General features: G+C 41.5%; 1 protein-coding gene across 2 annotated transcripts in view; it reads left to right on the top strand.

The window, feature by feature from the left end:
- dnah2 (dynein, axonemal, heavy chain 2) overlaps positions 1–14,372 on the top strand; it is a 60,591-nt gene that overhangs the window by 37,042 nt on the left and 9,177 nt on the right. For both annotated transcript variants that reach the window (XM_014339044.2, XM_014339045.2), the window contains exons 52-83: positions 706–894; positions 1,175–1,260; positions 1,374–1,504; positions 1,667–1,816; positions 2,199–2,366; positions 2,579–2,739; positions 2,931–3,070; positions 3,654–3,786; positions 3,913–4,052; positions 4,343–4,553; positions 4,761–4,877; positions 5,064–5,205; positions 5,456–5,625; positions 5,937–6,053; positions 6,181–6,345; positions 6,490–6,612; positions 6,797–6,945; positions 7,121–7,187; positions 7,681–7,831; positions 8,119–8,267; positions 8,433–8,566; positions 9,072–9,216; positions 9,349–9,548; positions 9,814–9,940; positions 10,118–10,304; positions 10,543–10,691; positions 10,932–11,115; positions 11,223–11,413; positions 11,564–11,755; positions 12,209–12,393; positions 13,007–13,235; positions 14,180–14,331. In XM_014339044.2, the coding sequence (XP_014194530.1) occupies positions 706–894; positions 1,175–1,260; positions 1,374–1,504; positions 1,667–1,816; positions 2,199–2,366; positions 2,579–2,739; positions 2,931–3,070; positions 3,654–3,786; positions 3,913–4,052; positions 4,343–4,553; positions 4,761–4,877; positions 5,064–5,205; positions 5,456–5,625; positions 5,937–6,053; positions 6,181–6,345; positions 6,490–6,612; positions 6,797–6,945; positions 7,121–7,187; positions 7,681–7,831; positions 8,119–8,267; positions 8,433–8,566; positions 9,072–9,216; positions 9,349–9,548; positions 9,814–9,940; positions 10,118–10,304; positions 10,543–10,691; positions 10,932–11,115; positions 11,223–11,413; positions 11,564–11,755; positions 12,209–12,393; positions 13,007–13,235; positions 14,180–14,331 (4,934 nt within the window). The remainder of the gene's footprint in view (positions 1–705; positions 895–1,174; positions 1,261–1,373; positions 1,505–1,666; positions 1,817–2,198; positions 2,367–2,578; positions 2,740–2,930; positions 3,071–3,653; positions 3,787–3,912; positions 4,053–4,342; positions 4,554–4,760; positions 4,878–5,063; positions 5,206–5,455; positions 5,626–5,936; positions 6,054–6,180; positions 6,346–6,489; positions 6,613–6,796; positions 6,946–7,120; positions 7,188–7,680; positions 7,832–8,118; positions 8,268–8,432; positions 8,567–9,071; positions 9,217–9,348; positions 9,549–9,813; positions 9,941–10,117; positions 10,305–10,542; positions 10,692–10,931; positions 11,116–11,222; positions 11,414–11,563; positions 11,756–12,208; positions 12,394–13,006; positions 13,236–14,179; positions 14,332–14,372) is intronic.

Here is a 14,372-nt window from a genome sequence, read left to right as displayed (position 1 = left end):
GTTATGTTTTACTTTCTCTGTGTAGTGCCTTCTTCATTTACACAGGCACATTTTTGCATTTCTTCAGTGTTGACTGTGGTTTTGCTCCTGTTGGTGTTTTGTGTTTGTTAGTGCTTTTTTCATGGCACCCTACAGGAATGACCCTGATTGTAATTATAGCCACGATGACAAATGTTGTAAAATTGCGTTCTCTTTCACATTTCTAACACCCTCAAGTTTATAATTGTGTTCTAGCCTGCCTGTGCGCTGCCCTGCTAATTTACCTCCTACCATCTCCCCCTCCCTCTTTGTTCCCTTATGTGTTTGTTATTCTTATTTTGTAGTTTTGGGCATGTTTATAATTTCCCTGTTTTATTGTTCACTCCCTTCTTTGCTCCCTTCTAATCACCGTCTCTTTTTTCAGTATTTTCATTTATCAGCTAGCATCAGTTATCTGACTCCAATCTCAACCCTGTTTTCTGTTGCCTTAGAAGAGCTAAATTAAATTTGCTTTAAAAATTGCTGGAGCCATGCTGCATTCAGGATCTAAACACTTGAAATTTTACTTGCTTTGCCTGGTTTATGTGTGAATTGGGCAGCATGAAATTAAATTTTAAGAAATTATCTTGCTGTTGTAACCACTACACCTGCATTATCCTGGTATGCTACTGACATGCCTGCATGTTGTGTTTTGGGAATATTGTTGCCTTTCCTCTCTGCATGCAGGCCTCCCAGATCAAGTGCATCTACAGTGCCATGATCAACCAAAAGCTCCAGGAGTTTAAGGAGGAGCTGAAGCCCATTGGAAAGCTTCTCACTCAGGCAACCTTAGAGCTGTATAATGGCGTCACTGCCTTTTTTCTTCCCACTCCAGCCAAGATACATTACCTCTTCAACCTCAGGGACATCTCCAAGGTACATTTGTGTACATCAGTATGAACTTCTGTTGTACGGCACATAAATAGTACAACCAAAGACTGCTTAAAATGCATTTTCATAAAACACTTACTAACTAAACTTCACCTTGGTAAGAATAACACATATCTACTTGGTTACACATTTTCTTGCCTAAAATCACTTTTAGGTGACAGTCTTCATGAGTTCATTCAGATTTTAATGAAAACTCTGAATTATTTAGTACCTTTGAAATTAAAATGCTCTGTGATATATCTCCCCCCCTGTTTATCTCTTGTAGGTGTTTCAGGGTTTACTAAGAGCTCATCCAGACTTCCATGATACCAAAACCAACATTACTAGACTGTGGATCCATGAATGTTTCAGGTGATCACAGTATTTGAATGCCTTTCTGCAGTGCTTTATAAATTAAAATGCACGGGTACTTTTGTCATGTATACAGAGAATAATATCTGGATGATGTGATTTGTCAATTTCAGGGTTTTCTCAGATCGGCTTGTAAACCACAGTGATATGGATACCTTTATTTCTCTCCTAGAGGAAAAACTGGGTTCACTCTTTGACCTCACCTTCCACAGCATCTGCCCGAACAAGCAACTGCCAATATTTGGTACTTAATTATTTGCATTCTGCGCATAAACATTGTTTCTCCAATATGTGTAAAAATACTCCCACAGATGAGTTCATGGGTTGATGGCTCATTTCTAAGTCCATTACCAGCCCAGAATATGTGAAACTGTTTAAATGTGTTTATTGTTGTTCTGTGGGGTAGGTGATTTCATGAGTGAGTCGTCTGTCTATGAGGACCTGCATGACATGAAGAGTCTCAAGAAGTTCATGGAAACACAGCAAGAGGACTACAATCTGACACCTGGCGTGGTGCCTACAAACCTGGTGCTCTTCAGAGATGCCATCGAACACAGTACATCTGAAACGCAACACACACAACCACGCACATTTGCATGCATGTTTAAAACAGGGCAATACACCTGATGCATCAACCCACAGTGTCAGTTCCAACCACAAGTCATTGTACTGTTAAAAGTTTCTCACTTTTAACAATCAGATCTATCTTGAAACTGTTTTGAAAAACAGAGAAAAAGAGCAAAACTAAAAGCTGAGAGACTAAGGACCTATCAGCACGCTCAATACTGTCAGCATGCTATTTTGTGGCATGATATTTAAGTCAGTAGCAGTGCACTGTTGTCTAACTCACACTAATTTTAGTTTGTATATTGTATTTCCTCCTGGGATTTCCGGGCACGGTGAAGCTGATGTGTTATATCTTTCTGCTCCCTTTGCAGTTACTCGGATCATTCGAGTGATCAGTCAGCTCAGGGGCAACATGCTGGTGGTAGGTGTCGGGGGCTCAGGTCGGCGAAGCCTGTCTAAGATAGCTGCCTTCATATGTCAGTACCAGGTATTCCAAGTGGAAGTCACCAAGCAGTACCGCAAACTGGAGTTTAGAGAGGGTGAGGTCCGCCACACAACCGTTACATTCACAGACTTTTGAGAAACTGCAATTTGTCTACTACCTTCCAGTTAAAATGAAAAAAGCTAAAACTAAACATGCCAATTTAATAATATTAGGAAATTCGTGGATGTTGAATACTTTTACTAGTACAGTGAGGGATTTTAAGTGTGCGTGTGTCTGTGTGTGTGTGTGTGTGTGTGTGGCTTCTAGACATCAAGAAGCTGTACCGTTTGGCGGGTGTGGACAACAAGCCCACAGTCTTTCTGTTCAATGACACCCAGATTGTTGACGAATCCTTCCTAGAGGATATCAATAACATCCTGAGTTCAGGAGAGGTGCCTAACCTATATAAGCCAGACGAGTTTGTAGAGGTGTGTATCGCTTTCATCTGGCCAGTATGTCTTTCTATCTCTAGGGCATATCATTTGATTTCCATACCATATTTATTCATTCTACGAAGCCAACAGGTAGCATATGGGTAAATGAAATCGGTTTTCACAAAGCGTAGATTCTAAACGCTCATATCCTCATGCAGTGTGTAACGCTGTCTCTTTGCCTGTAGGTATGCAATGCTCTTTCAGAGTCTGCCAGGAAAGACAATGTGGCTGAGACTCCTGACTCATTGTTCAGCTACCTGATCGAGCGAGTCAGGAACAACCTGCACATTGTGCTCTGTTTGAGTCCAGTGGGAGAGCCATTCAGGTAGAGTCTATTTATGTAATGTATCCTGACTGACAAGAAGTTCCTGCCCCCTTTTTGGGGTTTTTCTCCAGATTTTTTTAAACTACTGAATAAATGTGGGACTGGAGGAAGAAAGGGATGAAAGTGTTTTTTGCTGTGCTACAGTATTTAAACTGAGAAATCCACTTTGTGACTCCAAGTAAAATGAACACAATAAACCCTCTATGATATCATTTTAGTCATGGTGATTTGTAAATAAATACATTTAAATCAACTGGCAGCCTTTTACAGAGCGACTAGTCCCTACACCACTCTGCAAAGTTGCAGTTAGAACAGTGAGTCATCTAAGATGAACAAGGTCAAGTTATTTGAGTGATTCTAGAGCAAGGACTCGTGCTGAGACAGACGGCCAGCTGTCTGTACACACAAACATGCAGTGAGCAAACAGATGAACACACATTTTCTTTTGTTGATAAAAACAGCTCTTCACTGACAAGCATTAAGGGAAGAGCTTGTTATGAGTGGTAGGCCTTTTAACCCTTGTTGCGATTAGCGGTGCAGTGTAGCAGTCGCACAATGTTGAGAAGTGGCTGTTTGCCTACAGGAACCGCATCCTCCAGTACCCAGCTCTTGTTAACTGCACCACTATAGACTGGTTCTGTGAATGGCCCAAAGATGCCCTCCTGGAGGTTGCTGAGAGGTACTTGGACGGAATGGAGCTGGGCTCAGTGGAAGGGGTGAGGCATGCACACACAAAGAGACATATGTGCACTTTTACCTTTGAGCATTTAAGCACAGAGGGGAGAAGATATTACATGATTTGTCTCAAGGTAACATTTCTACGTTTCTGTGAGACGTTTTAGATCCAGACAAAGGTTGCCAGTATCTTTGTGACCACACACCAGTCAGTAGCACAAGTCTCCAAAAGAATGAAACTGGAGCTGAGGAGACAAAATTATGTGACACCAACAAACTACCTGGAGCTGGTGTCTGGATACAAGAAGTAAGCAGCTTTTTACCTTTGAATTCCTCCTTTGCTTGTCTCCACTTTTCCTACCACATTGAAATGCTTCATAAGTGTTTTACGCTCACTTGGATAGCAATGAAGATACACTGCACTGCTGAAGGTTATGAGTTTGAGGGTATTTACAGTTGCAGTCTGTCTGACTCTTCTCTACTGCGCTTCCTTGGTGGTTAAATAGCTCTGCTTGCCCGTTCCATTCCCTAAATGCGCATCTCTGTTAAAATCAGCTTGTCGGGCTTCTGTTTGCGAATGTGTTTGTGCCGATCCAGACTGCTGGCGGAGAAACGCGGTGAGTTGGGAGAGCAGGTGAGCAAGCTGCGTAACGGCCTTCTGAAAATCAGTGAAACGAGGGAGAAAGTGGAGGCCATGTCTCTAGAGCTCGAGGAGGCCAAAAAGCAAGTTGCCGAGTTCCAGAAACAGTGTGATGAATATTTGTCCGTCATTGTGCAACAAAAGAAAGAAGCCGACAGCCAACAGAAGGTATGTGCTACGGTACATGAACATAACTCACTGCAGAGATTGAAGTAATATTTGCGTGGGTTACTTCCACGAGTCACCTAAAGATCCTTTTGAATTAAAACTGAAAACGGATTTTTTTGAAATGTTATGTGGTAGATTGTTACTGAAAAAACAGAATAAATAATAACAGTTGAACTCACATTCACTCACATGTGTGCTTGCATTCAGACGGTGAGTGATGAAAATGAGAAAATCGGGGCAGAAGAGTTGCAGTGTAAAGCCATGGCTGAGAATGCACAGAGAGACCTGGACGAGGCCCTGCCTGCCCTGGAAGAAGCCATGAAGGTATGTTTGTCCCGCTCCCTGCTCTCATGGAATAACATGTATGCGCTTACTTTGTTCGTTATATTGTCTGGTTTGGTGAGTAATTTGCTACGAGTACCACTCGGCATGTGTTTTATGTCTTATTTGTATTGGATTTTCACACGACTGAGCCTTCTAACAACCACACATTGATGTTTTTGCACATAGGCTCTGGAGTCTCTGAATAAGAAGGACATGACAGAGATCAAATCATACGGCCGTCCTCCTGCACTGGTGGAGACAGTGATGCATGCTGTTATGACCCTTCTGGAGAAAGAGCCAACCTGGGCAGAAGCCAAGAGACAGCTGGGTGAGCGACAGCAGCAGTGCAGAAATTAATTGAAGAGAGAGTTTGGCAAAAGAACAGAAATAACAGGCAAAACTGTAGTGTAGTGAAAATGAGTACAGCACAACCAGAGAATTACAGTCCACAGTTACAATCAGCTTTTTTGAGGAAAAAGGGTGATTGTAGATGTTATATTAGGGGTTAAATGTACTCAGTCTTTTTCATCTTTAATACAGCAATTGATTGTTAACTGACTGTCATGTGTCTCTGGCAGGTGAAGGCAACTTCATCAAAACATTGGTTCATTTTGACAAAGATAATATATCAGACCGTGTTTTGAAGAAGATTGGCCTGTACTGCAAGCAAGTGGACTTCCAGCCAGAGATCATCGGCAAAGTATCGCTGGCTGCCAAGTCACTCTGTATGTGGGTCAGAGCCATGGAGGTAAGAGGTCGCTACACACAGTCACACACACTTTTAAACATACTTACAAATAACAATAGTCACCGTGGACCTGCTAGCATATGGTAAGTGGTAGTTGGTTATAGTTAAACATGGCGATATATAACGGATTGTAGATAAACAAAAGACACTGTCATCCACAGTGCAGGTTAAGCACACTACAGCAAAAGAAGAAAGCACATGCCCAAGAAAGTAGAATATGAGAACAGTAACAAAAAAGAAGCTTCGTTACATATGAAGAGAAAAAGTCTGGGGCAAAACTAAATCCATGAATGTTTATATGGTTTTTCCAGGTGTACGGTCGTGTCTACAGGGTAGTAGAACCAAAGCGTGCCCAGCTGAATGCTGCCATGGCCCAGCTAGCAGAGAAGCAGGCCGCGCTGGCCGAGGCTCAAAACAAACTACGAGCGGTATGAAGAACCAGTACATCATGGAACCACCAGACAGATATAAGCGTTTGATTGATGAGAGCTCAGTTTGCAAAAGAGCATAATGGCGTTCCATTATTATAATCGATCCGTATGTGTTTGTGAGCAGTTGGGGGAAAAATTGGAGCAGCTGAAAAAGCAGCACAGTGAAAAACTGGCCATGAAGGAGAGTTTGAGGAAGAAATCAGATGAGATGGAGGTGAAACTGGACCGTGCTGGCAAACTGGTGACTGGACTTGCTGGAGAGAGGGTCCGCTGGGAGGAGAGAGTTGTTTGTACCGGCCCCCCCCCCCCCCCCACACACACACACCCACTCACCTGTCTAAACTTAAAATACTACTTAAAATATGGCAAAGAACAATACTTAACATAAAAACCCACATTCATCTTTATGTAATCCAAATCTGTGTGTTTTCAGGGCCTTGAAGAAAATATGGGGTATCTGGTGGGAGACTGTTTGCTGGCAGCTTCTTTTCTCTCATACATGGGCCCCTTCCTTTCCAACTATAGAGAGGAGTTGCTTCAAATCTGGATGAAGGAGGTCAGGCAGCCAAACACACTGTTAAAACACCCAGTAAATCCTATTGTGCAGTAAACTTCTAGTGAACGTCTAAGAAAAAAATGCCCTCTTAAAATTGAATGACCCATGTATACTGTGCTCTTTTATTTTTCTTGTTTTTTATTTCTTCTCTCTCTCTTTCTGTATCTGCTTACACTCTTTTCAGGTAAAGGCCTTAGGGATCGCATGTACACCAGGATTCAGTTTTGCAGTTTTTATGTCCAAACCCACAGTGGTGAGAGACTGGAACATCCAGGGCCTGCCCACTGATGCTTTTTCTACTGAGAACGGAATTATAGTCACCCGTGGAAACCGGTCAGTGCATCATTCGGTATCTTATTATAAGTTTTATTATTATTAGTTTTGGGGAATCTCATTTTATGTGTTTTTTTCTGGATTTAGAGTTGTGCATGTATGTTTTACATTTTACAAACCATGTGTGAAGGTGTAAATACAACTTCTTATATCTTTCTCTGCTCTTTTTGTCAAGATGGCCACTGATGGTGGACCCTCAAGGCCAAGCTTTGAAGTGGATTAAAAAGATGGAGCTATCAAGGGTAAGAACTGGGTTCTTTCTATCCCACCAAGTGCTGGGTGGGAACATTACATCCTCAAATATAACTCAAAATACATTACTAAACTTTGTTTGGCTGCCCATAAAGGTTTAGTAGATACATTTTCATTAACTCTAACTGTCCTCTCTCTTCTTTCTTTTTTATTGCCATGCCTGGTAGCAATGCATTTCCCTTATTTGAGCTGACCTTTTACTTTTCTGAGACTATCACAACTCATCTCAAATTCACTTCACCAACATACTCATGATCCCCCTCAAGTAATTACTGAACCTATGAAGACTGCCTGCCAGTACTTTTTACAAAGCAAATAAGATGAACTTCACTGACATTTAAAAATCTCAACTCAGATGAGTTTATAAATATAAACAAATACATTTTTAATGATTATGAATGAGGAATTATTTCTGAGGCTGTTGGTATGTTTTTGTGTTTGACAGGCTGTGTTGTTGTTGTCTCTTATCTGCCAAACTCGCAGGGTCTCAAAGTAATCGATTTTCAAATGCCAGACTACCTGCGGGTGCTGGAGAATGCCATCCAGTTTGGGAATCCTGTTTTGCTGCAGAATGTCCAGGAGGAATTGGACCCCTCTCTCAACCCAATTCTCAACAAGTCCCTGACATGCATAGGTGTGATGCAAATGCATGCACACGCACACATAGGCAAAGTCACACTTTAAAATAGCAGCTGGTGAAATAAATTTTTACCTGTTTGAGTGGTTTCAAATTCAGGTGGAGACTTTTCTGTCTGGAGTTGCATGTTCTCCCTGTGTCTGCAAGGGTACTTCCACCCATAGTCTAAAGACCGTTCATTTATAATTCTAAATGAATGTGAGTGTGCCTCTAGGACAGGTGGAGGACACTGGATAGATGGATGGATATGAATTCATTATGTTTATGCGTCTACGTGTTTGCAGGCGGCAGGTTGCTGTTGAAGCTGGGTGATAAAGAGGTGGAGTACAGTGCTGAGTTCCGCTTCTATATCACCACCAAGCTGTCTAATCCCCACTACACCCCAGAGATTTCTGCAATGACCACTATAGTAAACTTTGCTGTTAAGGAGCAGGTGAGCATGCATGTCTGTGAAACCATATGTGTCCTCTGTATGTTCTGGCTACTTAATAACTCCATATAACTCCTAATTTTTGTCTATATGCAGTTTCAGGTACTAGATGTCGTCTTAATTTACCTGTCACTGGGATTTTTGTGTATTTTGCATGCATGCACACAGGGTTTAGAAGCCCAGCTACTGGGAATTGTGGTGCGTAAAGAGCGTCCAGAGCTGGAAGAGCAGAAAGACTCTTTGGTGATTAGCATTGCCTCTGGCAAGAAGAGCCTGCAGGACCTGGAGGATGAGATTCTCAGGTTTCAAACATTGACCTTTGTCCTTCTTCATCAATATTTTCCTCACATAATGGACAATGTTCAGTTTAGATCCAGTCTTTTATTACCACCAGCTGTACCAGTAATAGTAATTATAACATGTTTGTTAAAGTAGCCATGCCTACTGTACCTCCATAAGAACCAGGGATTATATAAAGGAACGGAAAAAGTGTCAACTTCCATTATTCTCTTATTAGTACTTCAGGCAAAAAGTACTTTGAGAAAGAGCAACTGATTAAGACCCTACCCAGCATTAAATATCTGTATACAGTATATATATATTAATATCTTAAAGATCACAAGTTGTGCATATCACCTTGTTATGGTGATCACTCATGTTTTCAGCCATGCAGTTCTCGAAAGCTCGAAAGGAAATTCTTTCCAAGGAATGAGATGGTTTTCTACCCATGAGTGAGAGCAGGTTTTTGTATTTGGGCTGGGGGGTTGTTTTATTTTTGTTGTTGTATGTTTATGTCTGTTCTACCAGACTGCTGAATGAGTCAACTGGCTCGCTGCTGGACGATGTGCAGCTGGTAAACACCCTGCAGGCATCCAAAGTGACAGCCACTGAAGTTTCAAAACAGCTGGAAAGCAGTGAACAGACCGAGCTCAAGATCGACTCTGCAAGAGAGGTCAGGTCTCAGGAGAGCGGCAGAGGGGATTGTCCTCCTTTGCTTGGTCTTACAGTAAATGTAGCATTTCTTTATTATTGCATGCTGTTTGGAAATGATAATAAAAAGCCTTTAATATTTTTGTGTTGACAGGCCTACCGTCCATGTGCTGAGCGAGCCTCTATTCTCTTCTTCATTCTAAGTGACATGGGCCGCATTGACCCCATGTACCAGTTCTCATTGGATGCCTACATTAACCTGTTTAACCTCAGCATAGAAAAGAGCAAGCGCAGCCAGAAGCTGGAGGAGAGGATCACCAACCTCAATGATTATCACACATACGCAGTGTACAAGTAAGCATTGTTTTGAAATCACGTCTGCTTCTGTGTGTTACATGATGTATACCATGCATAAATAAACAGTTCTACTTGATAAAAGAGCGAGCTGATGTAGTGATATGCTGCACACTGGGCATGTAATATGTATCTGAACTTGCTGTGGAAAGATCTGTACACCTGTAAGATTTTGATATAATTAATCAGAAACTTACACTTCATCATTTGCTACTGCTGCTGTATCCTGGTGAGTCTTCCTAACGCGTGGTTTTGTGTTGGGCAGGTACACGTGTCGTGGTCTGTTTGAGGCTCACAAGCTGCTCTTCAGCTTCCAGATGTGTGCCAAAATTCTGGAGGTGGCCGGAAAACTCAACATGGATCAGTATAACTTCTTGCTTCGAGGTGGAATTGTAAGAAAAACAGAACAGACACATTGTTGATGGTAAAAGCTTTCCTCACCAGTAGATTTGCTAATATCCCTCAAAAAGACCTGTAGGGTGTATGAGTGTGTTTAGTATATGCTATATATCCTATATTGATGAGATAATTAGACTACTGACTGATGATTGACTGATTGATGCTTGTAGGTTCTTGATAAGAAGGGGCAGATGGATAACCCATTTACCAGCTGGTTGGCAGACTCCAGCTGGGACAACATCACACAGTTGGATAAGCTGCCCGGCTTCCGTGGCATCGTGTCCTCCTTTGAACAATCCTCTCGAGACTGGAACGTTTGGTTCACCAGCTCTGAGCCAGAGAATGCTCCACTTCCAGGTCTGAATGTGCTATAGAGGGTACATTTTTGTTCTTATGGAGGAAAGTCTTCTCACTGTGAGCAAACTGACTGAGCGTGCTCTCCTGAGAGGCCGGGTGAACTGATGTGCAAGAAAGTCAGCTTTTTCTTACTGCTGTGCAACAGTTCTAATTACTTGACTATTTGTTTTTCTTCTTGTCTTTATGCATCACTCCTAATAAATTGTATAATTACAGATTTACATTTTTCCCCCTTTAGGTGATTGGGAGAGTAAGTGTAATGAGTTCCAGAAAATGCTGATAGTGCGTGCTATGCGTCCCGACCGTGTCTCTTTCTGCATTACCTCCTTCATCATTAAACACCTCGGCTCTCGCTTTGTGGAACCACCTGTACTCGACATGAAATCAGTGAGTTTCAGGTCTTTTTAAACTAATTCCTGATATTTTTCCAAGTATCATGATTAAAGGTTTGGATTCTTGTTAATATAATCTTTCTAGTTGCAATTGAATTTTTGCTTGAAGTGTCAAAATCTCCAAAAATCTCATTGCAGAGTTACTGTTAGGTGTCAAGTAAGTTGCCTTTTTTTTAAATCATCTCACTCTCTTCCAGCTTTTTTGATGAATGTGCCATCTTTGTCTTCTCCCTAGGTTGTGGAGGAATCAACTAGCTGTACTCCTCTGATCTTTGTTCTGTCTCCCGGGGTGGACCCTACAGGCGCTCTGCTGCAGCTAGCTGAGGCTTCTGGGATGAGCAACCACTTCCAGGCTCTGTCTCTGGGCCAGGGACAGGCTCCCATTGCCAAGAGCATGATAGAGGAGGGCATCAAGAACGGTGCTAGACCAGTTGCTATGTTTGTTTGTTTGTTTTTTTACGATCACCGTGTCTGATTACTCAAATAGGAATCTACGCATAGAACTAAACTGAACTGACTCTTTCAGGTCATTGGGTGTTCCTGGCCAACTGTCACCTGTCTCTGTCATGGATGCCAGAGCTGGACAAGCTGATTAAGCAGCTACAGCTGCAGAAGCCCCACCCAGACTTCAGGCTCTGGCTCAGTTCTTCACCACACCCTGATTTTCCCATTACCATCCTTCAGGCTGGCATCAAGATGACCACTGAACCACCGAAGGTACACACTCACAGACACAGCTTTGTGTCACTACAGTCATACAATATATACATTCTTGTATGTGTGAGTTTTACTTGTCACTACATACACGCTACACGTAACTGAAACTATAAGCTCTAAACTCTTAACACTTCCCGTTCTCATTCTCAGGGTGTTAAAGCCAACATGAAGCGTCTTTACCAGCTGGTGACAGAAGCTCAATTCAACAGCTGCAATAAACCCGCGTTCTACAGGAAGCTCCTCTTCTCCCTCTGCTTTTTCCACAGCATCCTTCTGGAAAGGAAGAAGTTTCTACAGATGGGCTGGAACATTGTGTATGGCTTTAATGATTCTGACTTTGAGGTGAGAGATTCATTTGATACAGGAAAAAATCTGTGACAGCTATTGGAAAGGACAGAAAAACAAATGTTTAGTGCAGTAATAATGTTTGTGTTTACATCTGCTGATTGATGTAGGGAAGATCACATGGTTTTGTATGTAAAGAAAAAGATTGATTGATTAGGATAAATGCATGTGCTGTCTTTATTAAAGCCATTTAGAGTAATTAATAATAAGTATGCAGGTAGTTGATTTTATTTTCCTAACAACACAATGCTCTCCTGTGTCAGAGAACAATAATGTAGTAAACAAAAGTACAACAAAATGCAAATCACAAGAATTTAGTTCAGGTGTGTGAGACTGATTCATTAACATTTCTTTTTTCTTTCTGCTCCAGAGAGTTTTGCACTTGTCCTTGATGTGTTGTGTCAGATTTCAAACCCAGTCTGTTAAGCTCTTTGTCTTAATACTTCCCAGGTGAGTGAGAAACTACTCAGTCTGTACCTGAATGATTATGAGGAGATTCCCTGGGATGCACTCAAGTACCTCATTGCTGGGGTCAACTATGGAGGTCACGTCACCGATGACTGGGACAGACGTCTTCTGACCACATACATCAATGACTACTTCTGTGACGCTGTCATAAACCAGCCATTCTTCAAGTAAGATATTATTCAGTGTGCTAATGCAAGTATACTAGTAACTGCTTCAAACCAGTGCCCTGTGCTAATAATTTAAATATGTTTTGGTAAACAAAAGCACTTTTGCAGAAGTACCGATGCCTAAACATTTCCCATATTTGATGCAAACTGTTGCTTCAAACTGAGACTTTCTGAAGCACCTTTTTGCTCACAGAGTGCTAGCACCACCAAGAGGACAGCAAGGTCATCACTTCTTAAGAAAAGCAGATACATCGAGTGCTGTCAAGATCTCTTACTCTGTTTATTTACTGGCTTCACAAATCGTGTGTTTCTATCATTTCTACCCAAAGACTCAGATTTCCCCTTAGATAAATATCAAGTGAAATCTTTGAGGCTTAGAATACAAACCTTCAGTGCTCCATTCACGCAGGAGTAGTTGCAGAACGATTGTTTGCTAATGTGTTGAGGCAATCTGAAGCACAGGAAATTACTACCACTTCATGTTGCTGCTCCCAACAGAACACTTAATCTTATCATATGTATTATGATGATGTTGTCTTTTTTGCACTGTTATTATGCTGATGGGCATTTTATATAATATATATATAATTATTAACCCCTTTTTCTCTGTCAGGTTATCAACTTTAACCAACTATTACATCCCCCGTGACGGTTCCCAGGCTTTATACAAGGAATATATCGACAGGATGCCATCCACAGAGCATCCAGAACTATTTGGCCAGCACCCTAATGCTGACATTGCAAGCCAGATCGCTGAGACTAAGACAGTGTTTGACACCCTGCTCTCCCTGCAGCCCCAGGTTACCAGCAAGACTGCTGCTGGGGGTAGTAGAGAAGATAAGGTGAGGGTGAAACAAGGTGGGAGGAGGAGAGAACAGGGATGACTCTATGAGTGAAACTACAAAATGTAATAATGTGCATATTGAGTAAAGTTGTTTTGTTTTTGTTTTGTTTTTTAACGCTGGGCTTAACAGTTAATCAGTGTACTGGGCCGTATAGCCTGAATGGCATCATCTCTCTTTAAAAGTATGTGTAGTAGAACGTGGGAAATGTAATGTTCTTTTTTCCAGTTAATGGTTAGTAATTGCTTGAAAAATGCTGTCTGCGTGACTCCAGACAGCCATATTTGACAGATTTCTTCCCAGCAATGCTTAGACATCCATATAGTTACATAACACTGGCTAACAGTCATCAGTGTAATAAGATACAGATCTGGGAATCTGTGCTTTATGGCTTATGCTTCACCCTGAAGTTTAAGGAAAGGACTCAGAAGGTTTGTATTCTGTAAAACTGAAACTGTGTGTTATTAGGACATTATACTGTTTGTTTGGGTTTTGTTGTTTTTAATAAATTAAATTTTAAAAAACTGTGTTCTGTTAGTTATTAGCAGAGTGCTGTTGTGGTGCAAGATCAAGATCAGAGCATTTATCACAACTTTAAATTGCTTCTAACACAAGTCCCACATGCTGGTCCCACTTAGCTGCTGCTTTTGAATGTTGATGGATCTGATTATATCTAATCACCCGTGCATGGATTTGCTTTCAGATATAGCTCTGTTTATTATTTCTGCTTTGTTTAAAGTCAAGTTAAAGGCATATTATCTCTTAGGATCCTTCTTGGAGGTATTGGCAGTTTGTCTCTGTGCTTTAAATGCTGTAGTTTTATAGTAGTGTGAACAGTCTAATTGGTAAAATCTCATTATCACCACTTTTATATTGGTTCTCCTGGAGTGTGTATTTTACTATTGGGAATGAACCTGTTATATCTGCTTTATTTGTGTTTCTAGGTATTAGAGCTGTTGACAGATGTTCGTGTAAAGATCCCAAAATACATTGAATGCGAGGGCGCGAGAACCCTCTTGTTGGACAACCCTTCACCCCTTAATGTGGTCTTGCTGCAAGAGATCCAGAGATACAACTCTCTGCTGAGCACCATTAAGTATGAACTCTGTGTGTGTGTGTGTGTGTGTGTGTGTGTGT

Source organism: Haplochromis burtoni, unplaced genomic scaffold, assembly GCF_018398535.1.
Source record: "Haplochromis burtoni strain Fernald_Lab_line unplaced genomic scaffold, NCSU_Asbu1 Contig_265, whole genome shotgun sequence".
NCBI lineage: Eukaryota > Metazoa > Chordata > Actinopteri > Cichliformes > Cichlidae > Haplochromis > Haplochromis burtoni.
The sequence above is the reverse complement of the archived record's forward strand: the minus strand, read 5'-3'. Positions and strand labels throughout refer to the sequence as shown.